This window comes from Telmatherina bonti (assembly GCF_933228915.1).
Source record: "Telmatherina bonti genome assembly, chromosome: 21".
Classification (NCBI taxonomy): domain Eukaryota; kingdom Metazoa; phylum Chordata; class Actinopteri; order Atheriniformes; family Telmatherinidae; genus Telmatherina; species Telmatherina bonti.
In genome coordinates this window covers 33,245,844-33,272,648 of record NC_136630.1, presented here as the reverse complement: position 1 = coordinate 33,272,648, position 26,805 = coordinate 33,245,844, and the positions used below count along the sequence as shown (strand labels likewise).

Below are 26,805 nucleotides of genomic sequence, written 5' to 3'. Positions count from 1 at the left end.
CCGGGCCCACTGGGGCTTGTTCCCCCTCACCGTGGGGGGCTCTGCTGCCCCCCCCCCCCCCCCCCCCCCCGCCACCTCCTGGGTGGATGCATGGCTGGCATCCACCCAAGATGCAGCAGGGTGGTTGGGATCTGTGGTTGGGGACGGCTGCCAGCAGCCCGGGCCTTGGGGTTCTCTGGGCCTTCCTCTTGCCTGCGTGTAGGCAGGGTCACGTTGTGTGGGGGGGGGTCACATCGGCATGATCACTCTTCTCTGAACACGTTCCACTCTGTATGTTCTGCATGTGACACAGTCACTGAGTCGCCTGCAGGTTTATTTACTAACAACGGCTGGTTTTCTTCCTGTGTGTCTGATCTAGCTTGTGAGTTTTGGGTTTTCCTGATAGTTGATGGCTTCGTCCTCCCGCAGGGGGAACATGACTCCAGTGTGTATAAGTGTATGGATGTGTGTACATAAGTGGGTGTGAATGTGTGCTTATGTACATGTATGTAGGTTGTTCTCTTTCTCATTCTTTCTTTTTTCTTTCTCTTTTTCTCTCTACAAAGTGTTTTCTGTTTTCTCTTCTTTTCGATTCTCTTTCTGTCCCTCTTCTGTCCTTTCCGGTCCGGTCCAGCAGCACAAACTTTGCAATACAAACAATTTTGCAAAATAAATAGAAAAATAAAATAAGAATCCAGAATATTAGGAGGAGCATTATATATATGATGCTTCCCTTGGCAAAGTTTGCCCAGCAGAACACAGCATCCAGAAAATCCATTTTGCCTGCTTAAATGCTGGACAAGACAAGAAAAAAAAAAAGTGTATTGCCATTTCAACCCGGTCAGTTCCATCTTATGTAAAAAATTCCACTTTTGTAAAGTTTATGTTGTGTTTGTTCTCGTTATTTAAGCTGACAGACAAAAAATTCCTGTGATTGTTGTTACTTGCAGTTTGTTTGCAGTATTACTGGTATTACTGGGAGGAGACAAGGGGGCTCTGAAGCTGTGCTCAGCATTCTTCAGTAAAACATGGTAAGAGGTACTTTTCTAAGTTTTTGGATGTGCGCCATCTTTCACTATCAAATCCATCCAAGTGTTTGTACATGAGGGCAGGGGTTGCCTCAGCCCTCCACCCAGATGGAAACAGCCAGACAGATGCATGCAAATGATGTGACCAGAGAATTGTGTGCATGGTCACTGATGCTACTCGGGTTGCTTCCGCTACAAACGCAGGTTGTTATGGAAAAAGGAAAAAGCCAACCAGAGCCTCCAACAGTCTGTGTGTGTCCACACACACACAACAGCTGCTGCTGGTCGGCTCTTGGCCCGTCATGGATTTCTGAGAACCCCCAGACGATGGGATGGGCTTCAGGAACCTTAGAAATGCAGTCCTGAAACCACACCCTCGCCACATGAAGCAGTTAAGGTTCAGTTGACATAAAAAAAATCTCTTTTTATTTCTTGGGTGTGCATTGTGGACTTCCGTCATGTGCCTCGATGATGAGGTTAGGGTTAGGGTTCTCGGCGATAGGATTAGGGTTAGGGTTCTCAGCGATGTGGTTATGGTTAGGATTCTCGGCGATGCGGTTAGGGTTAGGGTTCTCAGCGATGTGGTTAGGGTTAGGGTTCTCAGCGATGTGGTTATGGTTAGGGTTCTCAGCGATGTGGTTAGGGTTAGGGTTCTTGTCGATGTGGTTAGGGTTCTCAGCATTGTGGTTAGGGTTCTCAGCGTTGTGGTTAGGGTTCTCAGCGATGTGGTTATGGTTAGGATTCTCGGCGATGCGGTTAGGGTTAGGGTTCTCAGCGATGTGGTTAGGGTTAGGGTTCTCAGCGATGTGGTTAGGGTTAGGGTTCTCAGCGATGTGGTTAGGGTTAGGGTTCTCAGCGATGTGGTTAGGGTTAGGGTTCTTGTCGATGTGGTTAGGGTTCTCAGCGATGTGGTTATGGTTAGGATTCTCGGCGATGCGGTTAGGGTTAGGGTTCTCAGCGATGTGGTTAGGGTTAGGGTTCTCAGCGATGTGGTTAGGGTTAGGGTTCTCAGCGATGTGGTTAGGGTTAGGGCTCTTGTCGATGTGGTTAGGGTTAGGGTTCTCTGCGATGTGGTTAGGGTTAGGGTTCTTGTCGATGTGGTTAGGGTTCTCAGCATTGTGGTTAGGGTTCTCAGCGATGTGGTTAGGGTTAGGGCTCTTGTCGATGTGGTTAGGGTTAGGGTTCTCAGCGATGTGGTTAGGGTTAGGGCTCTTGTCGATGTGGTTAGGGTTAGGGTTCTCAGCGATGTGGTTAGGGTTAGGGTTCTCAGCGATGTGGTTAGGGTTCTCGGTGTCGCTGCAGCCTTCCATCTCCCTAAATCCTTTCTGAATCCATCACAGTTGGGTCTTCACCAGCGTTGGCTGGGACGGATGTCCTGCTCTAGCCACTTCACTGTTGCTCATGCGACATTTGTCTGAATCAGAACATGTAGGGCACTTTGTCTTCCCTGGACGACACAACAGGTCCACCTCAAGGTGGTCTACATGTGGGATACCACGCCTCCTTTAGACATGTCCAAACTACCAGTTAGTATCAAACATGCAGAGATTTGTGTCTCTGACAAATCTGGAATGCTTGGTCTGGAATCCTTTTGCAGAAACCAGTGTGTCTACTGAGTCCACCACACAGTAAAAAGGGCTGCAAACAGTTGTGTGCTGAATGTCCATATGATGTCCCGGAGAGAAAAACCTTCTATCTTGATCACTTACATCTAGAGAAACAGAAATGTGCCAAACCGGGAACAGCTGTGCGACTGAATGTCTGGAAAATCGACTTTCATTCTGGCTCTTTAAAATCAGCATTGCTTCTCCTGCTGCACAAATCCTGTTTCATGTTCCAGCCCATCATCCTGAGTCACACTGACAGTGTGGAGAGACGCACAGATGGACAAGATGCTGATAATGCAAGTGATATGCTGAACATGACTCCATCAGCATGTAAAGCAACAGACAGATGTGATCAAAGCAAGACAATAAATGAATGACACACATGTCCAGAGTGGCTCAGCCTCATTCAGGGTGGCTGTCCTTGACCTCTGACTTGTCCTGTCTTCCTGCTTTGACTCATTGCTGGTGATCAAAGTTAGGCCAAACTTGCCAAGTCCATGTAGTTATATCTTCATGCCAAGCTTTGCTTTCTGTAGGAAACACACATCATAGAGTTTGAAATGGTTCAACAACAGCAGCCCTTTTATAAAAAGTACAAAAAAAGAGAAGAACTTCAACAAGTTAAATATTTTTATACACATAGTTTCAGTTAATTCACATCAAAATAAATACTTCAGGGTTACTAAATTAATGAAAGAAAACTACTTTATTAATCCCCAAAGGGAAATTCAATACTGTAGTATATAATAATTAACTAGAGGAGGTCTTGTTCTGGAGGCTGATGGCTGCTGGCAGGAATGATCTTCTGTATCTTTGAGTCTTACATCGGACCTGAAGAAGCCTCTCACTGAACACACTTTGTTGTTTCATCACTGTGTTGTGGAGAGGGTGTGAAGAATCCTCCATCATCTTCATCAGCTTGTGCAGCATTCTTCTTTGGACAATCAGCTCCAGCGGCTCCAGAGTTACTCCAAGCACAGAAGCAGCTTTCTGGATCAGTTTGTTGATTCTCTTCAAGTCTCTGGTTCTGATGCTACTACCCCAGCAGATGCTGCAAAGCTGACTGCACTCTCCACAACAGACTTCTAGAAGATATGCAACATCTTGGTGCAGACGTTAAACCATCTCAGCTTCCTTAAGAAGTACAGTCTGCTCTGACCTTTCTTGTAGATGTAGTCAGTGTTGCATTTCCAGTCCAGTTTGTTGTCCAGCTGAACTCCAAGATACTTGTATTCCTCCACCACCTCCACCTCCTCTCCCAGGATGGAAACAGTGCTTTGTTTATTCTTCTTCCTCCTGAAGTCAACAATCATCTCTTTTGTTTTGCTGCTATTTAATATGAGATGATTGTCACCGCACCATTTAACAAACTGACTGACCAGTTCTCTGTACTCTGCTTCTTGTCCATCCCTGATACACCCCACAACTGCAGAGTCATCAGAGTATTTCTGCAGATGACAGGACTCAGAGTTGTACTGGAAGTCTGAGGTGTACAGAGTGAAGAGGAATGGCCAGAGTACAGTTCCTTGTGGTGCACCAGTGCTGCTGACCTCCATCTCAGACACACAACCTTTCAGTCTCACAAACTGGGGTCTGTTTGTGAGGTAGTCATAGATCCAGGTGGTTGTGGAGGTATCCACCTGGAATTTATGGAGCTTCTCACATAACAAAGCAGGCTGAATGGTATTAAAAGCACTTGAGAAATGAAAGAACATGACCCTCAGAGTGCTGCCTGAATGGTCCAGATGAGAGTGTGCTCTCTGGAGCAGGTATATGACGGCATCTTCAACCCCAAGTCCATTACGATATGCAAACTGGAATGGGTCCTGAAAGGTGTTTACTTGCTTGTTGAGGTGAGCCAGTAAGAGTCTCTCCAGGACTTTCATGATGTGAGATGTCAGGGCAACTGGTCTGTAGTCACTTGGTTCAGCTGGTTGTGTTTTTTTAGGCACTGGAACAAGGCAGGAGGTTTTCCACAGCACTGGGACTCTATTTAGTCTCAGACTGGTGTTGAAAAGGTGCTGGAGAATCGGACATAGTTGTTCTGAGCAGGTCTTGAGAACTCTGGGACTGACACCATCTGGACCTGCAGCCTTGTTCTGGTTCAGTTTCTCAAGTTGCTTCTTAACCTGATTGCAGGAGACAAACAAGGTGGAGGTCTCAGGATGTCCTGATGTGGAGGGAGATGAAGCTGTGTTCTGGTCCATGACTGAGCTGCAGGGTGACAGATTGGAGGCGTGACAGGAAAGCAGTGGGCTTATGGAGGGTGTGTACAAAATAATGGAGAAAGATCTCTGATGGTGTTTGCAGGGTCCATTAGAGCCTCTCTCTCAGTCTGGAAGTATGGCTTCTAGTACTCTGATTACACCTAGCCCAAGCATTGTCTTTACCACCTCCATCCTATTATCTTCCTCCTGCTCTTGTGTTGGTATTTTCCCATCTTCTCATTTTCCTTCTAGATGCATCTGCCATTAGGAAACATGTATAACTGCCCCCTCCATCTGTAGTTTGGAACCACCATGATATCTGGTTGGTTAGCCATCATCAGCTTTCCATTCTGAATCTTTTGGTCCTGATATTTCCAATCCAAATTCACCACAAATGTTCCAGACAGTAGTTGTCGACCTAACATCTGCCATGATCAGATCCTCTGGCCTTCCTTTAAGACCAACCTTCTTGAGACACTAACATGACTTCAACGTGTTTGGTAGTCTGTTGGCAAGAGACTGAAGGGGTGTATGGTCGGTATACTCCATGTTCCATCACCTCCTCCTGCTCTTCCATGAGGCTCAATGGATCATGAGGAGTCTCCTGCTCTCTACTTGCCTTTCCTCCTTTTGACCAGTCAATATTATCATCTGGATTTGACTTGTGGAAGACCTTGTCCTTCCCATTCAGCTGACTCTTCAGAACAACACCATGTTTGCAGGAACGGCTCTGGTCTTGTGGTCTGACAGCGTTTGCACAGTGTGAAGTTATGTGAAGTAATGCCTTAAGTACTGTTTCCTTATTTGATTGGTGGTTTAATTTCATGACAGGAGTCGTAGAGTATCAATATATGCCTGTAAACCACGATTTGATGCCGAGTCGCAGCCTTGAAGGATGATTATCAGCTGCATTCTGTGTATAAGTGAGCTGCTGGAGAGGGTTTCTTTTGGTTTAGGAAAGCAGCAGAAGACAGAGTAAACTTACGATGCCAGAAGCATGTTTAGGTTTGACACTGTAAGAAGCCTTCTCCTTGGCCTGACGGAAAGACTCTTCTGCTGCCTTCAACCTGCAAACAACAGCATGTTCGTGTGAATAAACCACATGGTTGGTTAGTCTGTCTTATGGATGCTTGATCAGTAAGCTCCAGTTATTAAAAAATAATGTAGCTGAAAGACGGAAAGGGAAAGGCGGGTGGCGCGTCTTACTGTACCTCTCCTTAAGAATAGCTTTGTTCTCTTTTTTCCACTGATCCTTGAAATCTGAGGAAAACTCGTGCCAGATGGAAAAGAAGGTGTTGAGTGAAACCTCCTTTTCTCCGGCTTTGGGCTTCACAGAGAAGCACAACGTGAGCTCTGAGAACCTGACAGGACAGATGGACAGAGCCACACTTTCCTTTAGACATATTTTACAGAAGAAAAACTCAAAGTTCAATTACACAAATGCAGAAGGTGCTCTTACAGTGTGTGAGCACTGCCGAGGTGAGTATCTAGGGTCTCCAGTTCACTCTTGGCTAAGAAGGGAGGAATAAAGGAAAGTGTGAAAACAACATTTGAAATATGTCTTAGTTCTGGTTTCCTGTCAAACATAAACAGATACTGTGCCATGATATGAAATTCTGGGTTTGACTAACAGCAAGTCAGCCTCCAGCAGGATAACAGAGTCCTGCTAGACTCAGGAGAACAGAGCTCTCAAGGTAAACTGTCAGAAAACATTATTCTGCTGTCTTGACAAACCTGCATCAGTTACCTTGTGCAAGGAATTCCTCCATTTTGTCTTTGAATGGTTGCAAGTTTTCCTCATTGGAGACTTTGCACACCTTTTCCACTTCGGATGTGCACACTGAATCAATAAATCAAGGAAACAGAAGGACATGCAGGTAGTTTCAGATCAAGGTGAAGGTTAGGGTCAAGCCAGTATGTACTCTGTGAGAAGTTAGAACTTTCTTTTTGCTCTCGAGGCCACCAGAACAAAATGACGCCATTTTGTATTCCAGACATGGTTGGGGGACAACTTGTGACTTGTTCTCCACACATCAGACAAGCAGAACTTTCTAATGTCACTGCATTTATTTGCAAAGGAATAGTCAAAATGATATGACACCTGCATGCATGGCCAGTATCCAGTTACCATGAACAGTGGGCAGTATTAACTGGTCTTCATTTAACCCCCCAAAATACATGAAAAAACCAAAAATTTGTCAGCTCTCTTGTGTGATTGGTTGGAGATTTGAGCGCGGCTAATGTGGAAAAGTGTGAAGCAGACGTTCGCACTTGCACATTTTTGCTGATGCGAGGTTGAACAGATAGTTTTATAAAACAACTGATGGTGGTGATAAACTACAAGAACTCATAAAATACATGGGGCTTTCAAAGACCTGGATCCTGTGGAGTGCACACCCTGCTATGGACAAAGTGTCATTGCACACGTATATCTCTCCTGCGGTGATCCCTGCCCCATGCTTCTCATGGAGGAAGTAACAAACTTCAGGTAAAATCTCCGGTAATGAGTTACCTCTCAGATCCTTCCTGAGTCGAGCCAGATCCTTCTGAAAATCTTCAAACTTCATCTGTGAAGCCTGGAACAGGTCATGAGGCTCAGGAAGAGGATACACACTCGTCTCTTTGCCAGCATCCTGGTTATGGACAAACACATGGCTTATAAAACAATTCCAGTCAAAAGATAGGACGGTGGAACAGGAGGAAGCTTACCTCATCAAAATGTTTGAGGTAGTAGGCGACGATGTAAGACAGAAGGCTTTTCACACTGTCCTACATGTGGGAGAGAAGAAACATGTAGATTTATAGGAGAGGAGAAAAACTCACTTGAAATATTCCCTCAGTATTCTGGATCAAATTTCAGTTGAATGAACAACTCAGCGAGTTTCAAGGTAAAGTTAGTGCCGCTCTGATCCCCCTCGTTACCTTCAGTATTAATATGGTTGAAGAGGATGTTCGTCCCCCTGCAGCAACCTGGAGCAGCGTCCTGAAACGAACTTTTTCATGCTTATTTCAAATCTCACACACACTCATTTAAAAGCTATCTTCTCGTAGAGGAATGGGTGAGGATGGCATATGCGTGAATGAAATACTTCTTTAGACATAAGGACTTCCATTATAAGGACACTTGCTGTAGAATAAATATATGTATTTATATACATACATATATTACAAATAACAAGCATTGCAGGGTTTGCCTGGAAGATAAAGAGGAAAAAGAAAGCTAAGCTTTTATATTTGTATATCATGTAGATCTTTCAATGTGAAATACAACACATGCTTTAGGAAGACCAAGGCTTGGGCAGTTCGTGAGATTATGCTTTAGTTTACTGAGGTCAGTTCTGGTCCATGTTCTGTGGGTTAAGGAGATTAGATCTGGTCCAAGTCCTCTGGTTCTTTGATATCTGTTTTGGTCCATGTTCAGGGGTTTAGCGAGATCAGTTCTGGTCACTGTACTGTGGTTAAGTGAGCTCAGTCATTCTCCATGTCCTGCAGTTTATTGATGTTACCTCGGATCAATGTCCTGTGGTATAGTGAGGTCAGTTCCTGTTTATTTACAGTGGTTTAGTGAGGTTAGTTTACATCATGGATTTGATCGGCTGGTCTCTCAACGCAATTGATCAAATTTTCTCAACCCGAAGATCGGGCAGAGGGGAGCCAGCATGTCCTGAGGGGACGCTTCTGGCTGGATACATTCATGACTCATGGGCCAGATTGAGACCGATGTGTCTGGCAGTTCTGTCCTCTGAGGATGTGGAGGATGTTTACATCTTTGGATTATTGGTGATCGGGATTCTGCTGATTGGCACTGGTGGAGTCCTGATCTACCTCAAGACCCGTGAGATTCTGGCAACAACTGGCAGGCTGCCAGAATTCTGTAACGGTATGTGCCGGGCTAGCAGTGCACAGACTCTTGCGTTGACCAGACTCGACCATAAGCAGGATGCAAGTTTGGTCCATACTGGTTATTTGGCCATGGTCCCGGAGCTGGTCCGCAGAATCGACAACAACATGGAGAAGATGTCTGCTAGGATCGGTAGAAATTGACCCCCCCCCCCATTCGGCTGTCTGGAGCTCCCAGCCTGAGACCTGCTATGGACTCAAGGCCGAGGGCAAATTGTTTTCCTCGCCTGGAACCCAAACATCAAACATATCTGGATTTGGCTTCTCAGCGGTCTTGGGCCGGTGCAACCCCCCCTGAGAATGAAAGAAGGCATGTTCATAGACACTCTGTCCCCCTCCTGTTCCAACCCCAGTCTCCTCCCACATGACTCACTGCCTCCCTGGACTTTGTGTGCCTTGTTTGAGTTTGTGCTTCAGTGCATGAGGTTTTTTTTTCTCTGTATCTTCGGAATGCGTCATTTGTAGCAGGGTCCAGAGTTACATGAGCTTTTTTTCCCCTCCCTAATTTGATTGATTAGTTGTGGATCCTTTGGTCTAGCGAGGTCGATTCTGGTCCACGTACTGTGGGTGGATGAAGTCACATCGAAAGACCAAGTCAGTGCACTGTTCTGCTGGCACCTGACTCCTGTCAAAGATTTCTCCACAGTCAAGCCAACCCAAGTGAAAGAAGCCTATACGTGAAGTTGCAGCAACAGCGGTGCCGACTTACAGTGTGGTGACCTGTTGCTGTATAGCTTCCTGTCAGTGGAACTGGAGTAAAGCCTGCAAGCTCCAAAGAAATTCTGTACAATCATGGGAGGCCAGAGGAAAGAAGAAGACCTGGCTGACTGAGCTAGTCACCGCCATGCTTCGCCTGCAGCACCATAGAAGCTTCAGTAGCTCTGCTGAATGCAGGCTGAGTGGGGGTGTGATGACCCCACTCACTGATGTCCGCACAACGGCTGATCGCTCTTCCTGGAGACAGAAAACGTGGGACGACCACAGGTCCATTTGGCTGGGAGAAACGATGACTATGTCTCCACGTACTATATCATCTTGTTTTTAGGGGTGGGACTCAATTAAAAAAATTAATCTAATTAATTACAGGCTTTGTAATTCATTGATCTCAAATAATCACATTTTAAACACATAAAAAATTTGCCCAAAAAACAATTTTTTTTTTCATTTAAATGAATTTTAAGGAATGACTAAATCAAATAACACAAAGAAAGAGATTAATGGAATCATCTCAAGCACCCTGTGATGGACTGGCGAGTTGTCCAGGGTGTATCCTGCTTTTCGCCCAAAGACTGCTGGGATGGGATAGGCTCCAGCTTCCCCGCCACCCTTCGTTGGCTTAAACGTTTAGGATAATGAATGAATGAACGAAACTCAGGCTTCATTAATGTCTGGAGAAATTAATTTAACTTTGAAACAGTAAAAAAGAAATAGAAAACATCCTGGCCAAACCTGAACAGACCCAAAGTCAAAGTTTCATTTTAAATACTTTAACTAACAGCTGCAGGTATTCTCTAATGAAGAGTCTCCAACATGTTCCAGTCATTTAACTTTATATATGTTTCATCTGCATTAACAGACATTAATATCTGACAGTAGACCAGGATGAATTAACCAATGTCTACTTCAGTCTGATCGTGCAGCGAGGTGATCACCTCCTCTCTGACTGCAGGAGGAGCCGCATGAAGACCGAGCTGCATATGTTCTTTAGGGCGGGGGAGGAAGAACCGCTGCTAACGGAGAAGAGAAAGCTACACGTTCTTTTACTGTTCCTCGCCAAGAGCCCTGATACCACCAGAAAGAGATGCCAAACTTGTTGATGCTCCTTTTGTCTTTAAATAAACTCACTGGAGGGTCTAAAACGTCTCTAAATGTAGCACTAATGCTGCTAAGCTAGCAGCGGAGGCACCGTGTGCAGCAGTGTAATCGGCGTACCAGGGGTACCTCTGAAAAAGGTTCTGCATTAAAGGCACTATTTATTTTAATTTGTAAATGTTTCTGTAATTAATTAAATGTAATTAAGGCGTTAAAGTCCCACCCCTACCTGTTTTCTCGCTCTATTAACCATGTCCTGTCCAGCATTAAAAGCATTAAACTATAAATAATAGTTGTCTGGCTGCTGTGTTCTGCTGAGCAAATTTGCTTTACCAAGAAGCGCCTTATAGATAAAATGATTCCTTTGATAATCTGAATTATCGTTTTTCTGTTTGTTTATTTTAAATATTGTATTTTTTGGGCCATAAAGTCCATTTAAAGGCTACTCATTCTCAGAAAAATCGGCCATGCGCCTTACATGTGTGTGTCTGTCAAAATGTTGTGTGATTTTAGTAAGCGCTCCGCGTGATTGATTGTAAGACCATTTCCCGCCGTCATAGGTGTGTAATACCAGGAGAAAATGAAAGAGTAGCTGAGAAAGTTGTAAGTAAAAAGCATCACTGTCTCTGTTGATCTGCGACTCCGTGTGTGTCCATATCACCGCTACTGTGAAAAATCAAGGAAAGCAGATGAATTGTCAGGTTGCCATCATCCAAGGAGGAATAAGGAAAGAACTACAACTGCTGGACATTGGTGTAAACAGGGCATTTAAAGCCTCATGGGACCGATGGTTATGCCACCAATGTGAGTGGATTGTGGATGCCTGGACCAACGTATCTCCATTGATTGATGTCCGAGCTTTCGCAAAAGCCGGTATCATTGCTGAACATCCACCCAGCAATGGCGCGGACTCTGAGAACCCGCTATGCTTGATGGTGAAATTCCCCAACTGTTTAATTCCGATACAGAAGATGAGGACCTCCACGGATTTGTTACAACAGACTGATTTAAAAAAAAAAAAAGTGTGTATTTTAAAATAAGTACAGGTACTGTTGTGAATAAAGTTCAACCAAACTCACTGTTATGCTTTCGTTACTTTGTTTTACTTTTACTTTTGTTTTAGGATGAGCCGAACAACGTGGGGAGCGCCTCATGTATGACCTGAAGATAAAGGTAGACTCCTGCACCTTATAAATATTGCGTCTAATGGCTCAGAAAATATGGTTCGTGTCTGTATTACATCATGTCAAAGTGTATTGATTTAGGTATGAGTCATAGGATCTTAGGCAACATATGGCTTCCTCTACATGAAGGCTCGACAAGACGTTTCTCCTTGGAGTGTTATGCAGACACAGATCGCGCTGCCCCTACCTCGCCCATCTCCCCCTACACGAGACGAAAACCCTGAACTGGGAACGGGTTCTCGGATCGCACACCTCACTGCACACGCTCCCTTGAACATATGACAGACACACCTCCCTGCCTCGGTCGTCCCTCCACCCTGCTTCCCACTTCCGGGACTCTCGTGTTAAATCGACTGCGCCTACATGGCTGCGACCGACCTCGGGTGTGTTTTCGGTAGACCCACCTCCCTCCCCACATGTTTCTGTATGCTGAGACCACAGAATTATCTGTTGAAATGTTTTTTTCCAGCATTTCTAAACTTCACCATAAGGTGCAGAGTAGAGATTCTCGTCTGTTTTTCGTCTCGTCCATCCTGATGTGTGTTTTCCTGCATGGGTCGCGCTGCGTTGCGCATCAACATCCTGATCCTGTATTGTCCTGTCTGTATTTGTGAAAACTTGGATTGGGTTGTGATGGAAATTTTGTTGTGCTGGGGGCTGGCTCAGTGACAAAGTTCGATTCTATAGACTAAAAGAAAAGTTTGCCATCTGAATAATAATAAGGATGTAGAGCTGTGGGATGTCCTCGGGGTTTCATTTCGTTTTCACATTTTTCTTAGTGATATTTACAGAATAGCAAGTATTCACAGCTTGATAATCATCTATGCAATGCATTACAGGTTGAAACATTTGTTGAATGTGGTAGAATCAACTGAGGATGAAGATTACATTTGTGCAAAGGGAGGTTGTTAGTGGGCTGATTTTGAATTCTGCAGAATGTCTATTACAGCCCAGTTCATCAGGACCAACTGCCATTGTGGTGTGTGCCAACCCAACCCAACATTGCTTGGCTGTGACAGCAGATAAAAACTGAAAAGCAAGAGGTACTATCATTAGTAATGGTTGCGTCATGGTGCCGTAGCTGGTGCAGGCCGACTTAAAATGCTTCATAAAACTGCTTTAAAGTGCAGAAAAAAACCAGGAAATAAAACATGAGGAACAGTTTGACGCGTCTCGCCTGCTGCTCTTTCTGTAGAGAAGGAATGTGTGAACGGTGCAAAAACCTCATTTAATAAGCTAAACCCTCTCTCACTTCACGGCTTGGAGCCGCCGGCAGCGACCAAATGTTGATGTTTCAGAGTGAAAAGCATCCAGACTGGACCATTAGTCTCTTACTGGTAAAACCCACTGGATCCACTGGTTTTCATCGTCCAACTTCCTGTCTGAACCGCTCTGCTCTGGACTGACGAGGTTCCAAAGTGGCAGAAATAGAACAGACACGTATTTTAAAGGAGCACATAGCGCCAGCGCTTCTGGGACGCTTCAGAAATGCACTGCAGCGCACCAGCTAGATCATCTCTCACTGAGAGCCGCCTTCAGGTTCAGTGGAACCGAGGGGTTACTGGCCTTCATCAGCCCACGAGAGACCAGAATGGAACAGTTTGGAAAGTATCTCTGGACTCTGATTCTTTGAAATAAAATCATCCTCTGGACATACAACGTTCGGAGGTGCACTTGCCCTCTGAAATGACACGTTGTATGACATTTAGCATCATCTCATTTCCTTCCACTGCTTAGGCCTGAGAAGCAGTGGCCAGCCAAGCTGCAGGTTCTCTGGCCAGAGCCATTTACCATGGCAACACGTCACAACGAGAGACATTAGACAGCCAACTCATCCACTTCTTGTTAAAAACATCCAGGAACAGGCTAGTTCCTGGATGGGAGGAAGTGGTTTGTGACTGGGAGGCCTTACGTGCCACATCGTGTCAGAATGGTAAACCACTGAAAAACAGCTGTGGTTGGTGGAGCCTTTTGTTTCTTAAATCTCCACTACACCACATTGCTGTAGCTGCTGCACCAACATGGTATTTAAGAGACAAATACATTCAGAAAGGTTCTTACGCTGCTCTTGACATCTTTGAGTTTGGGCAGAATGTCCAGAGTGAAGCCATCTGCTTGACCTCTGGTTCGATTTCCACCGTTCATGAAATTTCCAAATGCCAGAACCAGACCTAGAATCTTCTTTACTGTGTCAGAGTCCTGCAAGGCCTGAGGAGAAGAGGAGGAGATGAAAGGTTTTCTGTAAAAAACCAAAGAAACACAACCTGACAACAATATGGTGGCAGATGTTCAAAGAAAGTAATAGCGACCATAATGCATTTTATTTACATAAAGCATTTTACATTTGTAAAAGTAGATCTCAGTGATCTTTTTTAAAGCCACACGTTTTTAATCATTTGAAAATTGATGACTATAAACCAGAACAAGCAACAAAACCAATGCAGGACACTGTACTGATATATTCCTGAGAGTGAAAAGCTTTTAAAAGACTTCCCAGTTGGAGAAGTCCTCCAGGTGAAGCGTTCCACTGCTAAGGAGCTGCTGCCCGTCGGGACCGTCAGACGGGAAGTATCCGCAAACCTCAGCTTTAATGGAGGACAATAATCAGAACCTACAACTGCCCCCGCCCTACCCGCCACGGCTGCCCCGCCCTACTCGCCACGGCTGCCCCGCCCTACTCGCCACGGCTGCCCCGCCCTACTCGCCACGGCTGCCCCGCCCTACTCGCCACTGCTGCCCCCGCCCTACTCGCCACGGCTGCCCCGCCCTACTCGCCACGGCTGCCCCGCCCTACTCGCCACTGCTGCCCCGCCCTACTCGCCACGGCTGCCCCGCCCTACTCGCCACTGCTGCCCCGCCCTACTCGCCACGGCTGCCCCGCCCTACTCGCCACTGCTGCCCCGCCCTACTCGCCACGGCTGCCCCGCCCTACTCGCCACGGCTGCCCCGCCCTACTCGCCACGGCTGCCCCGCCCTACTCGCCACGGCTGCCCCGCCCTACTCGCCACTGCTGCCCCGCCCTACTCGCCACGGCTGCCCCGCCCTACTCGCCACGGCTGCCCCGCCATACTCGCCACGGCTGTCCCGCCCTACTCGCCACTGCTGCCCCGCCCTACTCGCCACGGCTGCCCCGCCCTACTCGCCACTGCTGCCCCGCCCTACTCGCCACGGCTGCCCCGCCCTACTCGCCACGGCTGCCCCGCCATACTCGCCACGGCTGTCCCCGCCCTACTCGCCACTGCTGCCCCCGCCCTACTCGCCACGGCTGCCCCGCCCTACTCGCCACGGCTGCCCCGCCATACTCGCCACGGCTGTCCCGCCCTACCCGCCACGGCTGCCCCGCCCTACTCGCCACGGCTGCCCCGCCCTACTCGCCACGGCTGCCCCGCCCTACTCGCCACTGCTGCCCCGCCCTACTCGCCACGGCTGCCCCGCCCTACTCGCCACGGCTGCCCCGCCCTACTCGCCACTGCTGCCCCGCCCTACTCGCCACGGCTGCCCCGCCCTACTCGCCACTGCTGCCCCCGCCCTACTCGCCACGGCTGCCCCGCCCTACCCCGCCACGGCTGCCCCGCCCTACCCGCCACGGCTGCCCCGCCCTACTCGCCACGGCTGCCCCGCCCTACCCGCCACGGCTGCCCCGCCCTACCCGCCACGGCTGCCCCGCCCTACTCGCCACGGCTGCCCCGCCCTACTCGCCACGGCTGCCCCGCCCTACCCGCCACGGCTGCCCCGCCCTACTCGCCACGGCTGCCCCGCCCTACTCGCCACGGCTGCCCCGCCCTACTCGCCACTGCTGCCTCGCCCTACTCGCCACGGCTGCCCCGCCCTACCCGCCACGGCTGCCCCGCCCTACTCGCCACGGCTGCCCCGCCCTACCCGCCACGGCTGCCCCGCCCTACCCGCCACGGCTGCCCCGCCCTACCCGCCACGGCTGCCCCGCCCTACTCGCCACGGCTGCCCCGCCCTACTCGCCACGGCTGCCCCGCCCTACCCGCCACGGCTGCCCCGCCCTACTCGCCACGGCTGCCCCGCCCTACTCGCCACTGCTGCCCCGCCCTACTCGCCACGGCTGCCCCGCCCTACTCGCCACGGCTGCCCCGCCCTACTCGCCACTGCTGCCCCGCCCTACTCGCCACGGCTGCCCCGCCCTACCCGCCACGGCTGCCCCGCCCTACTCGCCACGGCTGCCCCGCCCTACCCGCCACGGCTGCCCCGCCCTACTCGCCACGGCTGCCCCGCCCTACTCGCCACGGCTGCCCCGCCCTACCCGCCACGGCTGCCCCGCCCTACTCGCCACGGCTGCCCCGCCCTACTCGCCACGGCTGCCCCGCCCTACTCGCCACGGCTGCCCCGCCCTACCCGCCACGGCTGCCCCGCCCTACTCGCCACGGCTGCCCCGCCCTACCCGCCACGGCTGCCCCGCCCTACTCGCCACGGCTGCCCCGCCCTACTCGCCACGGCTGCCCCGCCCTACCCGCCACGGCTGCCCCGCCCTACTCGCCACGGCTGCCCCGCCCTACCCGCCACGGCTGCCCCGCCCTACTCGCCACTGCTGCCCCGCCCTACTCGCCACGGCTGCCCCGCCCTACCCGCCACGGCTGCCCCGCCCTACTCGCCACGGCTGCCCCGCCCTACCCGCCACGGCTGCCCCGCCCTACTCGCCACGGCTGCCCCGCCCTACTCGCCACGGCTGCCCCGCCCTACCCGCCACGGCTGCCCCGCCCTACTCGCCACGGCTGCCCCGCCCTACTCGCCACGGCTGCCCCGCCCTACTCGCCACGGCTGCCCCGCCCTACTCGCCACGGCTGCCCCGCCCTACCCGCCACGGCTGCCCCGCCCTACTCGCCACGGCTGCCCCGCCCTACCCGCCACGGCTGCCCCGCCCTACTCGCCACGGCTGCCCCGCCCTACTCGCCACGGCTGCCCCGCCCTACCCGCCACGGCTGCCCCGCCCTACTCGCCACGGCTGCCCCGCCCTACCCGCCACGGCTGCCCCGCCCTACTCGCCACGGCTGCCCCGCCCTACTCGCCACGGCTGCCCCGCCCTACCCGCCACGGCTGCCCCGCCCTACCCGCCACGGCTGCCCCGCCCTACTCGCCACGGCTGCCCCGCCCTACCCGCCACGGCTGCCCCGCCCTACTCGCCACGGCTGCCCCGCCCTACCCGCCACGGCTGCCCCGCCCTACTCGCCACGGCTGCCCCGCCCTACTCGCCACGGCTGCCCCGCCCTACTCGCCACTGCTGCCCCGCCCTACTCGCCACGGCTGCCCCGCCCTACTCGCCACGGCTGCCCCGCCCTACTCGCCACGGCTGCCCCGCCCTACCCGCCACGGCTGCCCCGCCCTACTCGCCACGGCTGCCCCGCCCTACTCGCCACGGCTGCCCCGCCCTACCCGCCACGGCTGCCCCGCCCTACTCGCCACGGCTGCCCCGCCCTACTCGCCACGGCTGCCCCGCCCTACCCGCCACGGCTGCCCCGCCCTACCCGCCACGGCTGCCCCGCCCTACTCGCCACGGCTGCCCCGCCCTACTCGCCACGGCTGCCCCACCCTTCCCCACCAAAAAAATCGGAATCGAATCGTAATGAAGGACTCTTCGAGACAGGTTAGGCGCGGATCAGGTTTATTCAACACCAGGGAAATGACTAAGCTCTCACCAAGCTTACGGCGTGACCAGATAGACGGGCAGGAGATCAAGTCCTGGTTATAAAGCCGAAGAGTCCGGGAGACGAAGAGAGACCAGAACCGGGAAGTCAAACGTTCTTTGTGGTTGGTGAGTCACAGCCTGGGAAGGGAATGCAGGAATACAAGTCCGACGATGACACGAATCGGGACTAAAGTATATCATCACAGCCCCAATGAAAATATTTTAAGAACATAATATATGTTTTTTAAATGCATTTCTGAACTGTGGACATGTCTTAGCTCTGTGTGTGTTTGAAAGGTTGATTTAGTTTGATGGCAGCATCGCTGCTGCGGCGCCTCGGGTGAAGCTGCTTCCCTTCTTGTTGAGTTTGAACCTAAACTATTTCCAAACCGTACTTCAGGCGCATCTTGTCAGCCTGCAGGCTTTTCTGTAGCCGCCATGTCCACTGGGATTTCCGGTCTACTGAAGCACCTGAAAGTGAGCCAGGCATTTATCGAGCGAGCAGCAGCATGCCGATGGCGCTGAATCCTTCGCTGAATCCCAAACAGCCTACTTTTGTCGTGTGACAAACCCTTTCTGAAAAAGCTGACCGTTTAGTCTACCTATCTACTCAAACTCACAATGAGGTCAGTTCTCCACGGTATATACCAGACCATGGATGTGCATTTTTATTTTTTATTTTTGGAAATATAATAACTCTTAAACAATTACTTCATAAAATCACACAAAAATGTGGGAGGACCAAGAAAGGGTCTGCCATGCTCGAACTTACTTTGGACTGCCTCCATGCAAGACTAGAATAATTAAAAATCAATTAGTGTTCCTGGCAATTCATATTGCAAAATTTAAAATACTCAATCTATCTATTGTATCCATTCTAGCACTACAGATAGAATAGATAGATCCCAGGTCTTTCTTATGGGCTCAACAGATAGATTGATGATAACCCCAGCTGTCAAATATATCCAAAGCCATTCTAACGTAAGCAAAAAGAAGAAAAAGAAAAAGCACTGTAGGTGTGTAATCCAGTGTAAGAAATGTGTGGTGTGGTGTGAGAGTGTGTGTGCGTCGGCCCATACGTCCGTCTGCCTATGGTTTAGGCCACCCACACAGCGGCGACAGGCCATCTGAGGACTTTGTTCAGAGTTCTTTTGGACTACCGCTGATCAATATTTGAACAATTAGAAATCATGTAATGTATTTAGCAATTTAAAAGCAAAATTTTAAAATATAAATTAAAAATACAGAGTTTGTGTAAAGTTTTTGCAAATATTCACAGATGACGAGGATGTAATCCAATTAGCGTGAATTTTTTGGGTGCATCTCAGACTGATATTTGAAAAATAAAAACAATTTAATTTATAAGGTGTTATGATATATATATATATATATATATATATATATATATATATATATATATATATATATATATATATATATATATATATATATATATATATATAAGATACCCATGCTGAACTCTGAGAAAGCAGGGGGCAGAGCCTCTCTGTAGACTGCAGGTTGCTGTGAAGCAAATGTTTGGCATGCTTCACAAAATATATCCTCCATATCGTAGTTTTGTAGGGCAAACTGAAGATTTTTTGAGGTTTTTCCCGTTTGGAGGTGGAGAAAATTTTATTTGCTCATAAACCACACCCACTTTGATCCCTATCTTCCCATTGAGGAATTTGGATTATCCCCCAAATATAATAGCTTGTTCCTGAATAACGTCTTCCACCCCAACGTCTGTTGAAGGTTTTGGCTTGAAAATGACATACTCAAACAGAGCAGCATATTTCTTTAGCTTCCACTAGTGGGATGTTATCTGTGGTGAAATCAAACCGATGCTACTATTCTAAAGCAATTAAAGATGGAACATAAGAAAATGTTCATATTTTTTTCTATGCCTTAAATGTTATTTGCATTTCAAAGTATATAAAATCTTTAATAATTGCTACTGCAGACAAAAGCACCAAGGAAAGCATGCCTCAACACGTGGACAGTACCTGTGCAAAGTATCATGCAGCTGAAGCAAAGCACAACAAAGTTACAGAGATTTTAGTGAAGAGGTGGCCTAGCTTTTTTCTGTTTGGCACAGTTCGACACAGTTTGATGTAGTTTAGCATCATGTATGAAAATTGAAATTTATTTAGGTATTGAAAGACAGAAATGATCCAACTTCATTTGCAGGTCTGAAAAAGTTGGTTCCTGAATATTTTTCTAGGAATAACTCAATTATTTATCACCCTGTTAATATAAAATCACAAGTTATGAACAGAATCGGTGATAAAGGGCAGCCTTGGCGGAGTCCAACCCTCTCTGGAAACGAATCCGACTTACTACCGGCAATGTGGACCAAGCTCTGACACCTGTCGTACAGGGACCAGACAGCTCGTACAAGGGGGTCCGGTACCCCATACTCCCGGAGTACCCCCCACAGGAGCACTGTCAGACAGGGAGGCTGTGTTGGTCTCTATGGTACCAACAAAAGCCCAAAATGATCCCACTGGTTTGGTGAGGTTGAATTCCGGACTGCAGGTCTGAAGGTGGTATTTAATCAATCGCTTTGTGGACACCAGCATTGTCATCTTGTAGTATAGTTTCTGGTCTGCCTCCCTGTCTCGTGCCTTATTTGGGCATGCTTCCTGCTGACGATTTACCTTCAATCAACCCAATCCACTTCTCTCTTAAGCGCCATCAGTTCTCTACCAGATTAGCTGAAACCCGTCTTCAATTCTGGTCTCTAGCCTGTTTTTGAACCTGCATTATTGCTCTGGACCTGACCTGATCTCTGTCTCTGACCCCATCCTGGATAGATCTGACTGGTTCTGGACCTGGACCTAACCTTGATCTCTGGCCCCCTCCTGCATGGATCTGACTGGTTCTGGACCTGGACCTAACCTTGATCTCTGGCCCCCTCCTGGATGGATCTGACTGGTTCTGGACCTGGACCTAACCTTGATCTCTGGCCCCCTCCTGCATGGATCTGACTGGTTCTGGACCTGGACCTAACCTTGATCTCTGGCCCCCTCCTGGATGGATCTGACTGGTTCTGGACCTGGACCTAACCTTGATCTCTGGCCCCCTCCTGCATGGATCTGACTGGTTCTGGACCTGGACCTAACCTTGATCTCTGGCCCCCTCCTGCATGGATCTGACTGGTTCTGGACCTGGACCTAACCTTGATCTCTGGCCCCCTCCTGGATGGATCTGACTGGTTCTGGACCTGGACCTAACCTTGATCTCTGGCCCCCTCCTGGATGGATCTCACTGGTTCTGGACCTGGACCTAACCTTGATCTCTGGCCCCCTCCTGGATGGATCTGACTGGTTCTGGACCTGGACCTAACCATGATCTCTGGCCCCCTCCTGGATGGATCTGACTGGTTCTGGACCTGGACCTAACCTTGATCTCTGGCCCCCTCCTGGATGGATCTGACTGGTTCTGGACCTGGACCTAACCTTGATCTCTGGCCCCCTCCTGCATGGATCTGACTGGCTCTGGATCTGGATCTGGACCTGACCTCTGCCTCTGGCCCCCTCCTGGATGGATCTGGACCTGGACCAGTGCACTTCTCTCCACTCCAAACCACATTGGGATCCGATCATCCAGTTGGTGGTATTCCCAACATTCCGAGAGCATCTACACCGTTTCCACTGTGTTGAATACATTCTTTCAGTCTGCTTTCTGCTGGCCTTGCTTTGAGTCCAGTTCCCCAGTTACAACATCACTGTTCTTCAGCTCTAGATGGTGGAGATATGGGATGTCACTGGTTGCAGAATCCCATCACCGCATATCCATTCAGATTTCCTCCAATGATGACCAACCTTGTTGACCAACCAGGGGGATGTCCCACCACAGCACTGCACAAACTTCACCAGAAAACTGTCATATCTGTGCTGCAGTCAGTTTTATCTCTGTCTTCTCCACACATTGAACCTGTGGACAGAATCTGGACTCATGATGAGTCCTCCTGAACCCCTCATGTTAATGGTGCAGATACAGTGGATGTACCTGTCCTGATGGACGAGGCTATGCATGGCAGTCCACAGCTGAATCATCTGTTTGCTAGAGAATAATCTGACACTTTTTGATGTTCACAACTTCTGCTGCTCATTCCACACATACAGTTTCCTTCCAAATGTGGCTTCATTCAAAGGTGAAATAAACAGCTCTGCTGCTTTGTCTTCCAATTCAGTTTAAATCCCGACACACATAAATGGCCAAGGAAAGAAATAACCAATGGCTGTGCCGTGCTGTCTCACCCACCTTGGATACCCTCTGGAGAGTGTCTAGTTTCCGGGTGATAGAGGACATGCATTCATAGAAGCTGGACTGAAACAGGATGCAGAAGACTCTTCCAGAGAAGTTTGGGATGAGAGAGAGCTGGTGGAGAAACCTGCAAAACCAGACATGAATACTTATTTCAGTCCTGTTAATCAGAATGACCAATACATTCTGAAATCAGTCAAATCGGAGTCCAGCCAGGTAAACATGCTCTGTTGTGATCTCATTAGCTGGATGTATCTGGTCACCGTTACAGAATGAACTTCCACATTGGCTCAAATTTCACATGAACTTACTTCACAACACATACAAGATGTTTATTTATTCCTTTATATACTCTGAGGACCTACTCATTTTTCGACCATTTGGTTGCAAAGTGGAATCAGTTCCTGATGGATCTTACAGAACCAAGTGAGAAATGACAGAATCAAGACTTCAGAACAAGCTCTGCAGTTGACTTCCTGCTGAAAATGTCATGCTTTCATGAAGAAATAATGAACTCTGCCACTTGACTTTTCATACCGTTGCTAAAATCCATCACATCTTCTCACCAGGACCCTTGCTTCTTTGCCTAGAGCCTCTGCTGACAACCGCAACTTTCAGAACCACCTGAGACAGCGGGGGAAACAGTGGAGTCTGGCCAGATTTTTGACGTCCTGTGTGCCATACGACTGATGCAAAACAACTTCTCAAAGTTTGAGGATGTGCTTAGCTGGAATGAGTGGACTAGAGGATAACAGAATTATGGAGGCAGACAGAGTTGGGAAAGCGGAGGACAGTCTCCATACACAATGTTATTGAAAAGCTGCAGGACAAATGTGCCACGCTGGAATTTAGAGTCGAAGACCTGGAAAACAGAAGCTGCCACAAAAACCTAAGACTGGTCGGCCTATCAGAAAAGGCTGAGGGACAGGAGGGGAGCATTTTTGCAGGGATGGTAATTACAAGCCTTTGGAACTGACACCTTTTCTAGCCCTTCCAGCATTGAGAGAGCACATCATATAGGACCATTTACAGCTGGCCAGGAGTCCCGACCAAGAGCGCTAATTATGAGGTTCTTTAACTACAGGGACAAGGAAACAGTTATGGTAGTTGCCCGGATGCAGAAACTGCTGCAATCTGCAGAAACTCAGTAAACCAACATAAACCAATTAGAATGTTTTAAGAGCAAAAATTCACCTTTATGGGAAACATTCCCCACAAGTGAGGCTTAAACAAAATACTGCTCCTGGAAATTTGTTGAACACACAGACGGTGGTGTCGATGGCAGAAACAATGCAGATGTCAAAAGATGAACCTCCCTGCATGTGGCTTAGTGAGAACTAAAACGCGCCTGACTTCCTGTCACAAGCTCAAAACTGACTTTCAAAATAAAAAGAGTCCATTAAAAAACACTCTAGAGACTAAATTAAGATAAAGCACTTATATTAAATGGCAGGACACTAATAACACATGAATGAAAATGCATACTATATTCTGCACTCCTGCAGACTTTTGTAACTGAACAAGCTGAAAGAAATCCCTCTGCTCTGCTGCATGGAAGCTGAACAACAGTTCATACAGATTAAACAACTTCTGGCATGCTCTACATTTCTAGCTGTGCCTGATCAGAAAAAACTTTTTACTCAAAATTTCTGAAAAGGGATCGGAGGTGTTAATTGTGCCATTTTCCAGGAAAAAGGGACAATGAACAATGTATTATAGCTCCAAATTAGTATGAATGGAAGTGGTGAAACCTCCATTCACCAGGCATGCAGTCAGCGTGGCCAAAGTCAGAACAATTTGTGATGTGACGATCCTAACACACAGCGTTGATGCATTCATGACTTAAACAGCATTTATGATCACTTCTCAGACAAATACGACTAAAAATAAATAAATAAATAAATAAAATCTTTGCAGCCACATATTACATTCTATGATGTAAGCTTAAACATAGCTGATGACAAGGATCCAATCAATTCACATTTGTGTCTAATGCACAAAGAAAAGGAGAAGAATTTATGAAGTGATCTGCAGTGAAACTGAGTGAGCCAGAGGATTTTACTCTGTGTATGGAGGGTTGTTGTTTTAGACACGTAGAGGAAGAAAGTAGGTTTTGACGTGGTAAAACTAGGTTTTGTAGTGGTAAAATTAGGGTTAGTTAATCCATCCTAGATTGTGCCGTCTGTTGGCAGCAGATTGTAGTAGCTCTGACTTGTTATCTTGATTTTTTTTAAGTACAACGTCTTCTTACATAGATATTACCTCAAATTAGGCCTTTTATTCTGAGGATTTCATGCTGGTTCGGAGGGTGTGCTGCAAGGAAGATTTTTCTGCGTCTTTCAAGACTTGTTGATGATGAGTCTCCATGGCAACAAAAGACTTGTTTACAATCGGGATCAACTGATTAACCTCTCCCAAATCAGGATTATCAGCGAAACAAAACATCAAATCCCGATGGAGTTGAAAAGAAAGAGAAGAGGATGCAGAGCGGGAGTCAGACAGAGGAGAATGGAGATTTAAACCATTTCTCCCGACCGTCTTAATGGGTAATGTGAGATCGCTAGCTAGCAAAACGGACGAGCTCGAGATGCTAACAAGGTCTCAGAAAGAATACAGAGAGTGCCGTATTATGTGCTTCACCGAGACATGGCTGCATGAACACATCCCTGACTGTAATGTGTCTGTACCGGGCTTTAAAACAGTCCGTGCAGACCGCAGTAGACGACACAGCGGAAAGCTAAAGGGTGGTGGAATTGCAGTGCTGGTTAACCAGCGTTGGTGTCATTCTGCACATGTTACTGTCAAGGAGAAGATATGCACAAGGGACATGGAACTGTTAGCTGTGAGCTTCCGTCCATATTATTTACCCAGAGAGTTTACCTGTGTTATTCTGGTAGCGGTTTATATAATACCTGGTACCGCACTAGACACAGCCTGTGATGTCATCAGCTCCGTCGTTGCTCGGCTACAAACACAGCATCCAAACTCATTCATGGCGATCTCCGGAGACTTCAACAACGTCTCCCTCTCTGCAACTCTACTAAACTTCCAGCAGTTTGTCAGCTGCTCCACCAGAGAAAATAAGATGTTGGACTTATTTTATGCAAATATGAATGATGGATCCAGTTGTTCTGCCCTGCCTCCTTTAGGAAGATCTGACCATAATCTGGTTCTTCTCACCTCCACCTACAAGCCCATCGTTCAGCAGCAACCAGTCATCACAAAGACTATCAAAATCTGGTCTGCTGAAGCTGAAGATGCTCTTAGAGGAGGCTTTGAGGCTACAGACTGGAACGTCCTCTGTGAACCTCATGGAGACGACATCAACGCCATGACTGAGTGTGTGACAGATTACATAAACTTCTGTGTGGACAGCATCGTCCCAACAAGAACAGTGAGGTGCTTCCCCAATAACAAACCCTGGATCACCAGTGACCTGAAAAAGCTGCTGAACATCAAAAAGAAAGCCTTCAGGGATGGAGACAGGGAGTTATTGAGGGCAACACAAAAACAACTTCAAACACAAACTAAGAAGTGCAAGGAGGACTACAGGAAGAAGTTAGAAAGTCAGCTCCAGCAGAATAACCTGAGGGATGTGTGGTCTGGAATGAAGAAGATCACCGGCTTCAAGTTAAAGGGGGAGCAGCCTGATGGAGGTCTGGACAGAGCTAATGAGCTGAACATATTCTTCAACAGGTTCAGTTCACCCCCTACCTCCAGCCCAACAGACCACACACCCTCCATAAGCCCACTGCTTTCCTGTCACGCCTCCAATCTGTCACCCTGCAGCTCAGTCATGGACCAGAACACAGCTTCATCTCCCTCCACATCAGGGCATCCTGAGACCTCCACCTTGTTTGTCTCCTGCAATCAGGTTAAGAAGCAACTTGAGAAACTGAACCAGAACAAGGCTGCAGGTCCAGATGGTGTCAGTCCCAGAGTTCTCAAGACCTGCTCAGAACAACTATGTCCGATTCTCCAGCACCTTTTCAACACCAGTCTGAGACTAAATAGAGTCCCAGTGCTGTGGAAAACCTCCTGCCTTGTTCCAGTGCCTAAAAAAACACAACCAGCTGAACCAAGTGACTACAGACCAGTTGCCCTGACATCTCACATCATGAAAGTCCTGGAGAGACTCTGACTGGCTCACCTCAACAAGCAAGTAAACACCTTTCAGGACCCATTCCAGTTTGCATATCGTAATGGACTTGGGGTTGAAGATGCCATCATGTACCTGCTCCAGAGAGCACACTCTCATCTGGACCTGCAAAAGTAGGTTTGCAGTTGGAAAAGTCGCTTTTACAGTGGTAAAACCAGGCTTTACAGTTGTAAAAGTAGGTTGTGAAGTAGCAAAAGTAGGTTTTATAGTTGTAAAAGTAGGTTTTGTAGTGGTAAAAACCAGGTTTTGCAATGGGAAAAAGCAGGTTTTGAAGTGGTAAAATTAGGTTTTCAAGTGGTAAAAGCAGGTTTTAAGGTCGAAAAAGCAGGTTGTAAAGTGGTAAAAGCAGGTTTTGAAGTGGAAAAAGCAAGTTTTGCAGTGGTAAAAGCAGGGTTTGAAGTACTAAAAAGCAGGTTTTATAAGGGTAATTAGGTTTATAAGTGGTAAAAGCTGGTTTTGCTGTGGTAAAAGAAGTTTTTTAAAGTGGTAAAACCAGGTTTTGAAGTGGTAAAAGCAGGTTTTGCTGTGGTAAAATTAGGTTTTTATAGTGGTAAAAGTAGGTCATGCAATGGTAAAACAGGTTTGCAGTGGTACAACCAGGTTTTGAAGTGGTAAAAGTAGGTCATGCGACGGTAAAACAGGTTTTGAAGTGGTAAAAGTCAGTTTTCAAGTGGTAAAAGCACGTTTTGCAGTGGTACGACCAGGTTTTGTAGTGGTAAAAGCAGGTTTTGCAGTGGTAAAAGCAGGTTTTGAAGTGGTAAAACCAGGTTTTGTAGTGGTAAAACCAGGTTTTGCAATGGTAAAGCAGGTTTTGAAGTTGTAAAAGTCAGTTTTCATGTAGTAAAAGCAGGTTTTGAAGTGGTAAAAGAAGGTTTTGCAGTGTTAGAAGTAGGTTTTGTAGTGGTAAAACCACGTTTTGTAGTAGGAAAATTTGATTTTGCATTGGTAAAACCAGGTTTTGCAATGGTAAAACAGGTTTTGCAGTGGTGAAAGTAGGTTTTGTAGTG

General features: G+C 48.1%; 1 protein-coding gene across 1 annotated transcript in view; it reads right to left on the bottom strand.

The window, feature by feature from the left end:
- Window positions 1–3,117: 3,117 nt before the first annotated feature.
- fmn2b (formin 2b) overlaps window positions 3,118–26,805 on the bottom strand; it is a gene marked incomplete at both ends in the record, with an annotated part of 91,762 nt that continues 68,074 nt past the window's right edge. The window contains 9 exons of the mRNA XM_079260662.1: window positions 3,118–3,144; window positions 5,807–5,888; window positions 6,033–6,182; window positions 6,281–6,332; window positions 6,569–6,661; window positions 7,334–7,454; window positions 7,531–7,590; window positions 13,779–13,925; window positions 21,637–21,766. Coding sequence (XP_079116788.1) covers window positions 3,118–3,144; window positions 5,807–5,888; window positions 6,033–6,182; window positions 6,281–6,332; window positions 6,569–6,661; window positions 7,334–7,454; window positions 7,531–7,590; window positions 13,779–13,925; window positions 21,637–21,766 — 862 coding nt within the window. The remainder of the gene's footprint in view (window positions 3,145–5,806; window positions 5,889–6,032; window positions 6,183–6,280; window positions 6,333–6,568; window positions 6,662–7,333; window positions 7,455–7,530; window positions 7,591–13,778; window positions 13,926–21,636; window positions 21,767–26,805) is intronic.